At 39.6% G+C, this 15,726-nt stretch overlaps 2 protein-coding genes across 2 annotated transcripts in view; one reads left to right on the top strand and one right to left on the bottom strand.

The window, feature by feature from the left end:
* LOC121734282 overlaps nucleotides 1–12,453 on the top strand; it is a 38,660-nt gene extending 26,207 nt beyond the window's left edge. Inside the window, exon 2 of the mRNA XM_042124778.1 lies at nucleotides 11,427–12,453. Coding sequence (XP_041980712.1) covers nucleotides 11,427–12,401 — 975 coding nt within the window. The 3' untranslated portion in view covers nucleotides 12,402–12,453. The remainder of the gene's footprint in view (nucleotides 1–11,426) is intronic.
* On the bottom strand, nucleotides 3,036–3,929 carry LOC121734471. Its single transcript, XM_042125083.1, has one exon. It carries the CDS (start codon nucleotides 3,927–3,929, stop codon nucleotides 3,036–3,038), a length of 894 nt encoding a protein of 297 aa, XP_041981017.1.
* Nucleotides 12,454–15,726: the final 3,273 nt, after the last annotated feature.

The following is a 15,726-nucleotide window of genomic DNA, read 5'->3' as shown; positions in this document are numbered from 1 at the left end:
GATTAAAATTTCAGGATCCGGTGAGGAATCGTCACCAGGACTTGCAGAGCGAGGATGCTCGGAAGTAGAAGAGGTCGGAGGGTCAACCAGTGTATAGGCCGGTTTCAGGCGGTCAATACTCACTGTGACGCTCTTCCCTTTGACGAGTATCTTAAATGTTTTACTACCTCGTTGTAGTACTAAAAATGGGCCTAAATAAGGAGGCTGTAATGAACCACGCACTGTGTCATCTCTAATAAAAACATGACTGGCAGTGCTGAGGTCCCGATATACAAAGATTTTATTCTTTTAATGGCGTGATGCTGGTGAAGGTCTCAATTTGGAGACGAATTGGTGAAGTCGAGATGTAAAATCGGATATATCTGTACTCTGATGTAGCGAGGTTTGGAAAAACTCCCCAGGTAATCTCAACGGCTCACCATAGACCAACTCAGCAGAAGATGTTTTGAGATCGTCTTTAAATGCACTTCTTATACCTAACAGCACAAGGGGTAAAGTGTCGACCCAATTTGCATCAGCGTGGCACATTATTGCCGCCTTTAACTGGCGGTGGAAACGTTCCACGAGGCCATTAGAAGCAGGATGATACGCGGTTGTTCTCCGATGCTTGAATCCAATCGCTTTTCCAAGATATTGGAAAAGCGAAGATTCAAACTGTCGGCCGCGATCAGTTACAATATCCATTGGACATCCAAACCTGGATATCCATGATATTAACGCCTTTCCTACTGTTTCTGCTGTGATGTCGCACATAGGTGTGACGTCTGGCCATCGTGTGAACCTATCCACCGCCGTTAAACAATAACGGTAACCCTGTGAAACAGGAAGAGGGCCAATAATGTCCACGTGAATAAATGAAAAACGTGTGCGAGGTATATCGAACATGCCCAATGGAGAAGACACGTGGCGATACACCTTAGCTCGTTGACAGGACAAGCAATGACGAGTCCATTCACGACAGTCTTTTCTGACACCCGGCCAAACGAAACGGTCTGCTACAAGTTTGGCTGTGGCATTTGCGCCAGGGTGACTAAAACTGTGGAAACTGTCGAAAACTTGCCTTCTAAAAGGTTTAGTGACAAAAGGCCTGGGAACAGAAATACTGACGTCACAGTAAAGTTCTGTTTCACAATCAGGGATCTTAATCTTTTTAATGCGTAACGAAGATTCAACTCTCAAAAATTTAGCAAGCTCTTCATCAGAAGCTTGCGATGCAGCTAACGATTCAAAATCAATAGGTGCATGAATTTCTTCGATACGCGAAAGGGGATCGGCAACTATATTGTCTTTTCCTTTTATATATCGAATGTCAGTCGTAAATTGCGAGATGAAATCTAAATGACGAAATTGTCTGGGTGAACAATTAACCTTTCTTTCCGAAAAAGCGAAGCTCAGAGGTTTATGGTCGGTGTATACGACAAAATGCCTTGCCTCAAGCATGTGACGAAAATATTTTATACTTTCGTATATCGCCAAAAGCTCGCGATCATATGGCGAGTATTTTTGTTGAGCGGGGCTTAGCTTCCGCGAAAAGAAAGCAAGAGGCTGCCAAACATTATTTTTAAATTGCTGCAATACTGCACCCATTGCCTGGTCGGACGCGTCCGTTACTAGGGCGAGCTCGGCCTGACAATCCGGGTGAGCAAGTAATGCAGCATTGACTAGACTATCTTTGCATTTATTAAAAGCAATAAGAGACTCGCCAGAAATGTCAACTGCCTGAGAAGACTTGACACAGCCAGTAAGTAAGGCATTTAAAGGTGCCTGAAAGTTTGCTGAATTTGGAAGGAAACGTCTGTAGAAATTCAGCATTCCCAAGAATCTTCTGAGCTGTCTCACTGTTTTAGGTACTGGGAAATCCTTTATGGCTTGCACCTTGGACTCCAATGGCTTAGTACCTAAAGCAGAAATGGTGTAACCTAAAAATGAGACTTCAGAAGCTCCAAAAACGCATTTAGAAGTATTAATGACAACACCATACTTTTTCAGACGGCTAAATATTTGGTGAAGGTGTGCCTCGTGCTGCTCTTCGTTTTCTGAAAATATAAGGAAATCGTCCACGTAACAATAACAGAAATCTAGGCCTCTAGTGACTTCATCAACGAACCTCTGAAAAGTTTGTCCCGCATTCCTAAGACCAAAGGTCATAAAGGGGAATTCATATAGTCCAAATGGTGTCGTTATAGCTGTTTTCTGAATATCAGGCTCAAAAACAGGAATCTGATTGTAGGCTTTCATCAAATCGATTTTGGAGAACACTTTACAACCAGAAATACTATGTGTGAAGTCGTGTATATGCCTAATAGGGTAACGGTCTGGTATCGTCCGCGCGTTAAGCATGCGATAATCACCGCAGGGACGCCAGCCGTTATCCTTCTTAGGTGCAAGGTGCAGCGGGGAAGCCCAAGGGCTTTCCGAAGGACGCGCTGTACCCTCACTAAGCATAAGCTCGAACTCGCTCTTGGCAATTTTAAGTTTGTCCGGGGCCAGACGCCTAGGAGTACATGAAATAGGTGGGCCCGGTGTAGTCCTAATGTGATGAACCGTATTATGTTTAGGGAAAACTACCGAGCCTGATGGGCGTGTAATTTCAGGATACCTGCTTAATATTTCGTGGTATCGCGTGCTGCCTGTCGAGACCTTAACAGAAAAAATATTAACATTTGCAATAGAAGCAACAGCGGAAAGAGTAGTTGTATTATCTATAAGGCGTTGATGACGACAATCTACAATTAAATTAAAATGACATAAAAAATCAACACCAATTATTGGCTTGGTAACATTAGCCACTACAAAATTCCATACAAAATTTCGCCTTAAACCTAAATTTAAACTAAGCTTAACAGTACCAAAAGTGTCTATTGCGGATCCATTGGCAGCACTGAGTTGGAAACCAGTTTTAACACGGCGTTCACGAAGTAAAGAATGAGGGTACACGCACAAGTCACTGCCAGTGTCTATCAAAAATTGTACCTTCGAACAGCGGTCGATCACGAAGAGGCGACTCGAAGCGGTCGGACAGTCGGTAGTCGCCATCACTGACTGCCGAAGGCGTTTCCCACCTTATCAGCAACAAAGTCACAAGGCTTAATGCATCTGTGAGCCTTCTTCCCAAATTTGGCATGGTACCAGCATAACGGATGCTTATTGTAGTTAGAAGAAGAACGCTGTCGTTGTCGTGAACTGGAACGGTTACGCTCGCACGGTCTGGAGCGTGAGGTAGTACAGCATGAGGCTCTGGTATGGGACTCAAGTTTGAGTGTGAGCTCCTTGACCATCTTCTTCAGCTCTGCAATCTCGTTACTGCTACTAGACTGCGAAGTACCGGTCGACATAGCAGCAACAGTATACGGTGACGCCAACTCCTGAATACGGTCTGCCAGATCTGCCAATTGCTCTAAAGTATCGGAGTCCCGAGATACGAGAACGGTCTGGATATTGTGAGGAAGCCGATTAGTCCATATAGACTTCAATAAATTATCTGACACGGAATGTCCACCAAGGTCCTGTAGATGGCGTAAGAATTGGGACGGTTTCCGGTCGCCAAGCTCCTCGTGAATCAACAGCTGTTTTACTTTCTTTTCGTGGGACGCAGAAAGTCTTTTAATCAATTCTTGTTTTATTTTTTCGTAGCGGTCCGTTGAAGGAGGTGCCACGATTATGTCTTTGACCGACTTAGCGTACTGAATGTCTAAATTTGTGACAACATTCGTGAATTTTATGTGGTCGTCCGTTATTTTTTGTACGTCGAACTGACCTTCGATCATCGCGAACCACAGCTCCGGGTCATCGGGAGAAAATGGTGGAACTTTAATTTTAAAGTTCGACGACGATATCGTGTCGGATCCGTCACGTATCGTGTGACCGCGCGCCTCCGGAGCACGTTGCGCCCGGCGCGTTACATTTTTGTCACCATCACTTTCACTCATGTTTGTAATAGTTTATAATCCTTAAAAGTGTTCCCGGGGTCACCAGTTATGGGGGGTGCGGTGACAGCGTAGACGAGTGTTAGGCAGAGTCAATAATTTAACACAATTCACTAAAACTTTCGTTTATTAAACAGTTAATTAGCGAATACAGTTCACACTAAACCACACACCATATTTTAAGAAGGAGAAAGATATAAGGATTATAGTCTATTAATTAATAACTAACGCGGACCAAATATATTAAGATCGCGTAAGAAATAATTGTCGCGGCGAGGCAGCAAGCGACACGGGTTCAACGTACGAAGGTGAATTTCCGACTGGAGTGGCAAGGTGACCGAACGCGGCGTGCTGCGCTCGCACATCTAGCGATAAGAACTCGCTAGGTACTTAAGGGTGAGTGCAGCGCGGCGCGGCGGTCCTGTGACGTAACGTGTTTACTATGCAAACGAAGTTTATAAAATATTAATAATTTAAGTAATAGTTAATGTTAATGTTTAGATTTAGTGTTTTTATTATTTTAATCTTATTTTAACGAATGAATGAAATTTAGAACTTTTGTAAATATCTTATTTTTAATTATTGTGTGTAAAATGTATATATTTAAATTAATTTTATTAAATAAATATACTTATGTGTGTGTTGTGTATGTATAGGCATATAATGTATTATGCCACAAGTATAATTCGTATGTATAGGCTTATCACTCAAAAATCTGTCATTTTTCCTAGTAGTAGTGTCGTAGTGTGTGTAACGTTTTATTTGTTAAAAATATATATGATAAAAGCATAATTTTAAAATAATATTAGCTCGATGCACTCCTTCACCATATAAACTATAACTGTGCGAAATTTCATGCACCTACGTTTCCCCATTTTGCTTAAAAAGGGTTACAAACTTTTTCTCTCACGTATTAATATATAGATTTTATACATAACTGTTCTTTTAAAAACAAGAAATTTAAAAACTCGGTTTGGATTCATTTTAATATGAATGTAAATAAAAAATTGTAAATTTCCAAATTTATGTATCACTAGCTGTCCCGGTGAACTTCGTGTCACTTAAAAACCTTCCCTGGACTTCAAGGATTATTTTAAGACTGAAATTATCAGAATCGGTTCAGCCGTTTTCGAGTTTTAGCGCGATTAACACATTTGAAAATCCATTTTTATATATATACTAGCTGTCCCGGTGAACTTCGTGTCACTTTAAAACCTTCCCTGGACTTCTACGAATATTTTAAGACTCAAATCAGCCCAATCCATGGGCGTTCCGAGGGGGGGGGGGGGGGGGGGAGGGATCTGGATCATGTTGACGTCCCTACTAAGTATATTATCTAGTACTTTTATCTATAAAAATTAAAAATTAAGAACGAAATTTTGCCATTTGTTTGCAATACAATATTTTTACAACTAAAAATTTATAATTTTTTATTCTTTATAAACACCTAGCTTATGAAAAATCTGATTTGCCCTCCCCTGGCCCAGAACCGGGGTGATTTGCCCCCCCCTGGTACCAGAACTTGGGTAATTTGCCCCCCCCCCTGGCCCAGAACCTGGGTACGCCCATGGCCCAATCCGTTCAGCCGTTTTCGAGTTTTAGCGCGACTAACACATTTGGAAATTCATTTTTATATATAAGATATAGATTGCAATCATAGCGCGCCTAAGACGTAATATTAATGAAAATAGTTGCATTATAGACTTAAATTCAATTCAACTCAATTCAAATATTTTATATTTGCCAGAATATATTGGGCTTTTACGACCAAAATAATTATAATACCTGTACAATTCCATACTAACAAGTTCCTATGAATATAAACAACGCTAATTAATAATGTGTGACTACAGCAACACAAACACACGTATTAATTATCAACTCATTAAAGTGTGGAGACGGTTTACCAAGCCGCACTTGTCGACGCTCTTCAAAATTGAGCGCCATCTTTGTTATTTGGTAAATGGATAGGATAATTTTAATATAGAGGTACAACGTGCATATATTTATTGTATTTAATAGTGCAAATTAGAGGGCAAACGAGCAAACGAGTCACCTGATGGAAAGCAACTACCGTCGCCTACGGACACTCGTAACAACAGAAGAGTTGCAGGGCGTTTCTAAGGTTTTAGAATATATTTTGGAGAAGTATTTTGGAATAGATCTTTTTAATACACGACAACTGAAGTCTAACATTGTGCAAATATATTGGTATACTATATGACTAACGCCTCCGTGGTCTAGTGGTTAGGGCGTCGCTCTCGACTCCGGAGTTCGTGGGTTCGAATCCCGCATTGGAAACATGTTATTTCCAAGTTTGGTTAGGACAATGCAGGCTGATCACCTGATTGTCTGACAAGTAAGATGATCCATGCGTCGGATGGGCATGTAAAAAGTCGGTCCTGCGCCTGATCTCTCGCCAGTCGTGTCGGTCTTCCGTCCCACTGGGTTATGAGAGTAAAGGAATAGAGAGTGCTCTTGTGTACTGCGCACACACTTGGGCACTATAAAATTACTCCTGCGTACCTGGTCTGGTTTCAATGAAACCGGCCACCGTCACCGAAACCGGTGTGGGAGCTATTATTATTATTATTATACTATAAGACTACTACTCTACTACTAATTGTCAAACAAACTAGGCCTTTACATCCGTTGTGGATGATTTATACAATATTTTTCAGAGCAAAGTAACCACTACTCAAATACTGTAGTGCCTGGAACAAGATTTTTAAATGTCCGTATGGTTGCCCAAGCGCATATGGCATTCTCGCATCATAGTCGGCCTAGTACAGGGGAAAGAACTAGTCAATTCATCTGGGACCAACTATGTTCTGGTTTCCTCACGATGTTTTCCTTCACCGTACGTGCGCCCTTATTAAGTACATATATAGTAAATATGTACTTGAGATCAGAAAATGTCTCATAGGTACACGCCTCCACCCGGGATCGAACCTGCACCCTCTAGGAGTGCGAACCGAAGGTCTACCCATTAGGCCACGGACGCTCTAAATGTCAAGCTGCGGCTATAATGTTACCAACTATAAAGTTTCAATTTGCAGACATTTAAATCAATATTAAGTAGAACGTATTATTAAATATTCAATTTAACTTTACCACATTATACCTACCTGTGATAACAATCATTATTCGGCATCACTGGAGTTTTGTTATCATTTCTCGACGTGGCTGTCCCCCCCCCCCTGCCCACCCTCCCCCCTCGTCGCTTCATTTGATACTGTCGCTATCGCGTAGCAAATCTGTTGAGAAAATGACAAGAAAAAATATGGGGGAGGCCGTGAGTGATTTGTACGAACCTGATGCTAATAATGATAATATTGTTGATTGCTTCATCTTATATTTTAATCGAGACAATCTTGAAATTTAACAGAAATTGGTATGTCAACTGATAACCAACAATTTGGTACGTACGTAATATTATGTTCCAGTTACTTATTTTAACGGTTTAGTATAAAACACGGCTGTTTTGGCGTTGATAAATGTTAAAACGACTTTTTATCTCGAAAAACTCTACGGTCCGCGGACTCGAAGAGATTAAATTATTGTTATATTCTTTATTTTAATAAAGATTTTAACACAACCTCATACAAATTCTGTCAAAATCCGCATAAAATTAAAGTTAAGTAATCATTAAATGACTTTGAATGCTGTTCAATTATTAACTTTGATGTGACACCTTAATTGGCATATAAAAATCATAATGTTCAAAATCCCTTGGCTATAAATCACATAGCCGTCTGTCTGTACACTCTGCTGGGTAATCGGGCGCTGTCACCGGCTTAGCGCCCCCCCACCCCCCGGCCTCCCCCCTCGCTCCCCCCTACCCCCTCTGCCCCACCGCGGCACTTCACGTGCGTTTTGACGCGATTATCATACCCCGTATCGCGGCGAAATATTGTTTGTGGCGAGCGGATGTGCGAAATGTGGATGTGGCGTTATATTTGCTAGGTGCGAGGAATGGAGATGAAATAAAAATGCATGCAATATAATATTATATAATATATAATTATATTATATAATTATATTGCATGCATTTTTATTTATGCATATATAATTAACATCTGGTAAAAGTAAACTCTACGGACTATGGCCAAATGCTATCTCTAAAGTTCAGAGATAGTATTGTTTCATTTTTTTGTCATAGAGACGTTCAGATACTGTCCAGCTCTATGACAAAAAGCAGGTAACAATAATATAGCAGCACACAGGCCGGGATCAGGGATGAGAACAGCAAAATACGCTCATTCCCAAGTGCTTCCTCAAAACGTAGTTAATGTTAAAGGACAAAGTACTTTCTAAAATAAATCTCTGTCTAAACAGCGAACTGTAACGAAATCAACGAAAAGCCTATGACTGTAAATGAAAATTAATAATGTAATTTATATAAGCTTTATGACTTTCCCTAAAAAACGTATTTTTATAAAGTCAACTTCCTCAAACGGAAGTTACTTAAAAGAATAAATAAAAAAAGAAAACACAGCATTTAACGTAAATACCGCATCCACGCTTCGCATATCTCTGCTATCCACCCCAGGTTTTTGAATTTTCCTTTGTGACGGTTTTAATATGGAAATTAACGTTCTACCTCCACCCGGGATCTAAATACAGTCGGGGGCCTAATTACATTCCATATTCTTTGATCGGTTAAGCTGCTAATTTCAACGGACACTTTTTATGAACGGTTATGCTTTTTGACGGGAAAAGATTTATCATTGGGATGGTTTAAAAAAAGTACCGTACTTTTTCCGCTTATTATGTCGAGTTTGTCAAAAAGATTTAAAACCCAAGGATCAGCAAGACTTTGGTTAAATTAAGTAAATCCTTTGTAACCGCCCCCTTTATAATAAGGTGGGTAGAAAATTGTTAATTACGATAAGAATTAAAACTTGTAGTTAACTCGGACGTCTTATTGACCACTTAATGTAAGAGGAGTATGAAAAATGTCATAGGTACTCCACAATTAAATTTTTCACTTTAAAATGTTGCAAAATCCCTTAACATTTCAATTAAGATCATTTATCTGACGATCTATGACAATATTACATTTGCGACGGTCGCTTCATTTCAATAATCAACGTGTGATAGTATATCACGGTACCTTTCAGAGCGGATGGTACACTCGACTACGTGAATATCTTCCTCGGTGATATCCAAATTGTAATTAATAATGTAGCTGTGAGCTAGTCCCAATTAATAATTATATATATTATATCCGATGGCATAAAAATACGCAATTCAATATTCAACAGTGTCAATTGTGGACTAAAACAATGTTGCTGTTGACTATGAGATTTGAAAATAATTATCTGGGCGAAGAAATAAAAAAGTTTAATTTGAAGCTGTAGAATTAAGACCAAGAGCGCTGGCATGAAGAATTAAAAAAAATAAGAATTCAAAAAAGGAACACGAGTGTAGTTAAACGCGAGAGGGTGGCGTGTTTGCCCATCGTCGCGTACGTAAGATTTCATCCCGCTTCACGCTCGTATCAACTGTTTGAATAGAGACACGCCACTCTGAATTTATTGTGATCCCCCTCGCCATTGTCGCAAATCCAATGTATCACTCGAAACTCGTTCAATGATATGGTAATACGGCGTTTAATTCGTGCTCGGATCCTTTATTAATATACTGACAAGATGGCCGACTTCGGGAATTCGAAATGTTATGAATTATAATTATTCTAACCCATATGGGTAGTTTCTAATTGAATAATAAGTTCCTAAGTAGTTTCACTCTCGTTCTTAGTTAGCAATTAATAAAGGAGGAATCTTTCATAGACTTTGGCAGATGGCACAGGATTAGGGATTTGCCAATCAGATTTAAAAAAGTTTTATCTATTTTATATAAAAAAGTTTTATCTATTTTATATAAAAAAGTTTTATCTATTTTATATAAAATAAAAAAGTTTTTTATTTTATATAAAATAGATCTATTTTATATAAAAAACTTTTTTATTTTATATAAAAAAGTGGTGAAATCTGTGAGAACTGATGTCCTCCAAAAATACCGAGATCTTCGTGAAATTCTAAGGTTCGTAAGATTATTTAGTTACCTCCCAGCGAAGTAACAGCAAATTGAAATAGAAGTCTTTGAGTAACAGATGTCTGTCTATTTGTCCTGTTTTAGAAGCATTGAATAAGGCGTACAATTGCTATCCTGTATGAATTTTAGATAGACATCCGGTCATTTCAGTAATAATAACAAAATCACAAACATACCAGTGCGGGAGCAAAGGGAACGCAAAAAATTAACTCTCGTTACTCTATTTGGCATTCCAAAATAGGTCAGTGAAACTCAAAGCGGGATACGCCGCGGATACCGAATTCCGATATTGGCAATAAAACAGCGCTGAGCTGAAAAATCGATGTCGACAGACAGATAGATGCAGATAGGCACGATATATAAACATGACTAACTACGACTACGTACGAGAATTTTTTAGAATTTTTAACAAGCCGCATCGGGTTTGAGAAATACCGATCCCACCAAAAACATTTTCATGTAAAAATGTTGCCAAGATGAGAACATAATATTATAGTTCGTCGTGTCAAAAAGTAGTGAGATCTCATGTAGAGCCAAGTTTCTAACCTTACATACACAACCCTAAATCTAAAAACCTTAATTTTACCCTAAAGCGCGGCAAAATATTTGATAATAATATTATAATGTGTCAGCCGCACGAGGAGAATCTATAAACTCTACACATTAGTCAAAATCGGTGGCCTGGCCATTTATCATTAGTTACTGTATATTAAGTTCAAAGCCCTGGCGAATAACAAAATGGCAATTAGGCAAAAACACAAATTTTTGCCTAATTTTGCTCTATAATGGTACGGATATATCCGATATAGGTTAAGTTGGGTTTGATAATTTTTGTGTTGTTTCAGTACTAATATTATGTTACATACCAAATTTCAGCCTTTTAAGACTTCAGGAAGTACCCTAACAGTTTTGATGATCGGTGAGTCAGTGACCAAATTGTGGATTTTGGACACCTGTAAAATCTAAAGTATAATAGCTACGATATTCAAAATTTACGCATTTAATAACTATACTCATGTCATTATATCTTAAAAATTTCAGCTATCTGGCATTATTCAAACCAAAGTTACGAGGGTTCAAAAATACGACGAATCGTTTCGAGAAAAGGTAGATAGTGAACTTGCGCGCTTCGCTTGGCTCATCTTGGCGGGGGCACTCCCGTGCCCCCAGATGCGCGATGTTAGAATGTTTGTAGTGAATTTGAATACACAAATTGTTGCACTGCACTGTTGAATCTGAAATTGAACTCGCCAAACAGTTAAAAAATGTGTTCCTTTTGTTATTAATATCGTCATCCATATCGTTTTTATTCTTAGAACCAGAACTTAACTAAGCGTTACTCATATTGGTAAAAATTTGCTAAAGCAAACATTACAAACTGACGTTTTTCAACCGTTTCCATAGCCTTGGGTGCCATTAACCATAGTCGTTTATTTCCAGATGGGTTCCGTTCAAGAGGAGAAGCCCCCGGAAGCAGTACCGAAGACCCACGTCCGTGACATCCGGAACACCGAGCTGGTGTCTCGACTGCTGGCAGCCACACCTCCGTACCTCTACAGCGCGCTCCCTCTCCAGCCGCACGCGTTCTTCTTCAGTGAAATGCTGCGATCCTTCGTGAGCGCCAGACACGGCTGCCGCCCCCCTCACTATCACAGACGATTCAAGCGCCGCGCCCACAAATACTTCGCGGAGAACGAGGACTGGCGCAGGGACTGGCCCAAGCCCGAAGAAGATAAGAAGGAGCACGAAACACGACCGGAAGTACCCCTGGAGTTGACCGTAGACAAGCAGCCTCGCGTTTGTTCCCCTCCGAGAAGGTTGTCTCCCAAATCTGACCCTCCGAAGCCGAGCAGCCCGGGACCTCCTGGAAGACAGTCGACGTTCGTAGACGTTGGAACAGAGGAGCTACCCAAACCGGCGCCGTGCGTCGGTAGGAGTCCCCTCGAAGCGAATTCGATTCCTCCCTCTAATCTCATTCTACCCCCACCGCCGCCGATGTGGTATCCCCCACTCTACAATCCCCAATTCAGCGTCGATCCACTCAACTTCTTCATAGACCTTCGCGTCTCCGGACATATTTACGATAGGAAACGAATGCCGACCGAAACCGATAATAATGCCAATCCAGAGCGACCCGAAACGGGACCAGACAAGGGCATCGGGAAGGATTTCGGCCAGAAACCTCGGCATTTGTCGGCTTTTTCCGTTCCCGTTCGGAATCAGAATCCGGAAACAGATAAATACTTCGATCAAAATAGGTATGTTGGGAAACCAAACGGCTCCTCCTATATCATGAAGAATTTGAAACGGGTATACGAAACCTTGCATACAGACAGAAAAATGGACACAAAGACGAAAGACGAAAATGACACCAAAGCTGAATCGACAGACTTAGAAGATGATATCACGGATTAATTATATTTTAGGCTAATTTGAAAAATAATAACTCTACGTGCGAGCTCAGATAAATATATAAGAATCTTATTTAAAATCTTCGTTTGTGCCAATGATGAAATACTCAAACCAGATATGTTACTACCGCGCGCGTTGTGAAGCTTCAAATACGGCCCAATTGGGTCGTCTGTCGTTTAGTCTGAATCTAAGAAGTCTCTTTTATGTAAATGGTTTTTCGTATCTTTTGTTTCACTTATCTGTCAAATTGGTCAATGTTTGCAATTTTAAATTTGAAAATTGTTCGGAAGAGATTTAAGCCGGAAAATAGTATGGACGTAACAGATTTGTATAATAGCGGCTCTCGACATAGGCGAACGCGTTGGCCAACGCGTCTGCAGACGCGTTGGCCCAATGTGTAGAACGGGCGTTCGCGCGTTGGCCAACGTCTAAATACCTACGGCCAACGCGCGAACGCCCGTTCTACACATTGGGCCAACGCGTCTGCAGACGCGTTGGCCAACGCGTTCGCCTATGTCGAGAGCCGCCATAAGTAGAATATCATTGGTCTACTGTCACTTTTAAATCTTGAAAATCGTCCGTTTCTGGGAATACAGGCCCGTATAATATGATAATTCATCCAATGCACTTTTTAGGACAGACCGGCGTGGCGTTTTCGCATTTTATAAAATTAGTTTAGACCATGAAGGTTTAGACCATGGACTATTTTTTCCACATTTTTTTAGCACCGAGTTCTCAGAGCTCGCACGTGGATTTAATGAACGTACATTGTAGTATCTTCTAATTTATTGATAAAAAAAAATTCTTAAATAATTTAAAATATAAACTACTCATAAAAATATATACTTACTTACAATGTAATATTGTGTATAGTTACCAGTTCTAGTCATGTGTTATCATAGTCAGTAACAACTAGTTAGGTAAGTATAGATACAAAAATCAGAATACAAATTCAATTTACTTACAGGAAATTATTCCTTCCCTATTAGAAATATCTACGCAGCGTAATTTATAGGGTCGAAGTCTCTGTCTGTCATGTGACTTTTTCAATGTGCTGGACAAAAACTAAGAGCTTTCTTACGTGGTAGAGACATTCTTCGGCACGGATGGGCCGGCTCGACCGGAGAAATACCACGGGCTCATAGAAAACCGGCGTGAAACAGCGCTTGCGCTGAGTTTCGCCTAGTGAGTGAGTTTACCGGAGGCCCAATTCCCTACCCTTCCCTTCCCTATTCCCTTCCTTACCTCCCCTACCCTGTAATCCTATTCCCTCTTAAAAGGCCGGCAACGCACCTGCAGCTATTCTGATGTTGCGTGTGTCCATGGGCGACGGAAGTTGCTTTCAATCAGGAGAAACCCGTTTGCTCGTTTGCCTCCTTATTTCATAAAAAATATAAAAATAATAAGACCGACTGCCGTACTTAGAGTGGAAACTTAGTACCTAATAAATTTTGACATAATCTCTTCATTAAATTGTTCAGTTAGTAAAATAATATGTCTCTGTGTACGGCGCGGCGGTAAGACTATGAATTTGCTGTGTAAATATTTTAATTTGTAGGTTAATTCACTAAAAATTAAAATGCCAGCACATACTGTGGATAATACGTCTTTCATAGAATTAAATTTACAACTGCAGGCATTCTTTAATATTGTATATTTAATCTAAATATTTTCAGCAAACTTTATTTCAAGCAGAAATCCGTTTACTGCGGTTACCACTTTGCCGCGATAAAATCAATCCTCTGTCAGGAACTCAGGAGTCAGGACTTATCAAAAAGTGACAAGAATGTGAAAAAGGTGTTTCCCAGGTCATGCGGCCAAAAACCTAGGACGGGCCGCTAGCTAGAATGCTAAAAATTACCAATCTTGTAAAGTTAGGGTACCTAAACTCAATAGCATATTGTACTTATTTACAGATTTGTTTGTGATGCGTACATTAAGAGGATACACCAGGGGCGAGAGAAATTGAAAATAGGTATTTGAAAATGTATTGCTGTCTCACCAATCTCAAGTCTCCCACCGCAGAGCGCGATAGAGACAACACGACAAAAGTTCTAAAAAAAGAACAGAAAATCTTCGATTCGTTGTCCGCTGATTCCTTCTCCAAACCGATTTAGGTACTTTTTTCATTAAGAATTAAAGCAAGGCTTGAGCTGTGTTCCTATGTTTTTTTTTTGTATATTTTAGCCAGTTTTGTTTTCTGGGTGTTTGAATACAGAGGAAAATCTGGCCATTTTTTTGGGTTTTTGGACGTTCTTATCTTTTTTAATAATAAAATTATGAAAAAAAAGAAAACATAGGGACATGCTTATAGTGGCCATACTTAGATATTCAGGAAAAAAATCATAACTCTACCGGCATTATCCAGGGAGGCAACAGGGGAGAACGTTTGTATAGAAAAACGGCGGCGTGGACTCCTCTTAAATATAGAGAATAGAGCATATTAAATTGTAAATTGTTTCAGTAAAATTGTAGAAAATGTGTGTACTTTTAAAATGTTATTATAAATAATTTATATTATTAAAATAAACCTATATTATGAGAAATATAGCGTTTCTTTACAGTTTACCTTATGCGCACATGGTTTTTAGGGTTCCGTACCCAAAGGGTAAAAAAACGGGACTAATTAGATTACTTTAGACTTCGTTGTCTGTCCCTCTGTCTCCAGGTTGTATCTCAAGAACCGCTATAGCTAGACTTCTGAAATTTTTATAGGTTGTAAATATATGTTGCCGTTATAACAACAAATGCCGAAAACAAAATAAAATTAATATTTAAGGGGGGCTCCCATACAACATACGTGATTTTTTCGGCCTATTTTGCTCTACATCCATAATGGAAAAAGGTAGGCACTTGAATTTTTTACAAAGTTTGTTCTTATAATATTATGTGTAAGTACTTTAATATTTAAACAATAATATTAAAATAAAAAAAAATTAAAGGGGGCTCCCATACACAAAACACAATTTTTGGCCTATTTTTGCTCTATAACAGTAGATACGGAACCCTTAGTGCGCGAGTCCGACTCGCACTTGGCCGATTATTTTTTTACATGATGGGATTAAAAAAACAAGAAAAATGCAAATTTTATAAACTGGTTGTAGCTCCGTTGCGCCAAAAATTGTTTATCGCGCGGGTACCTTACATTTTTTCGGGATAAAGAGTAGATAAAAACTATCCTAGTTATGTCCTTACCAGGAAGTTATAGGCTCTCAAAGTATCTGCATTAATAACATTATGCATACCAAAAATTAAAATCGGTTTAGCAGTTTAAGCGAGAAGAGGTTACGGACATAATTATAGTCGACGGACACACTTTCGCATTTAT

Source organism: Aricia agestis, chromosome 15, assembly GCF_905147365.1.
Source record: "Aricia agestis chromosome 15, ilAriAges1.1, whole genome shotgun sequence".
Lineage (NCBI taxonomy): Eukaryota > Metazoa > Arthropoda > Insecta > Lepidoptera > Lycaenidae > Aricia > Aricia agestis.
This window is presented reverse-complemented; position numbering and strand designations above follow the sequence as displayed.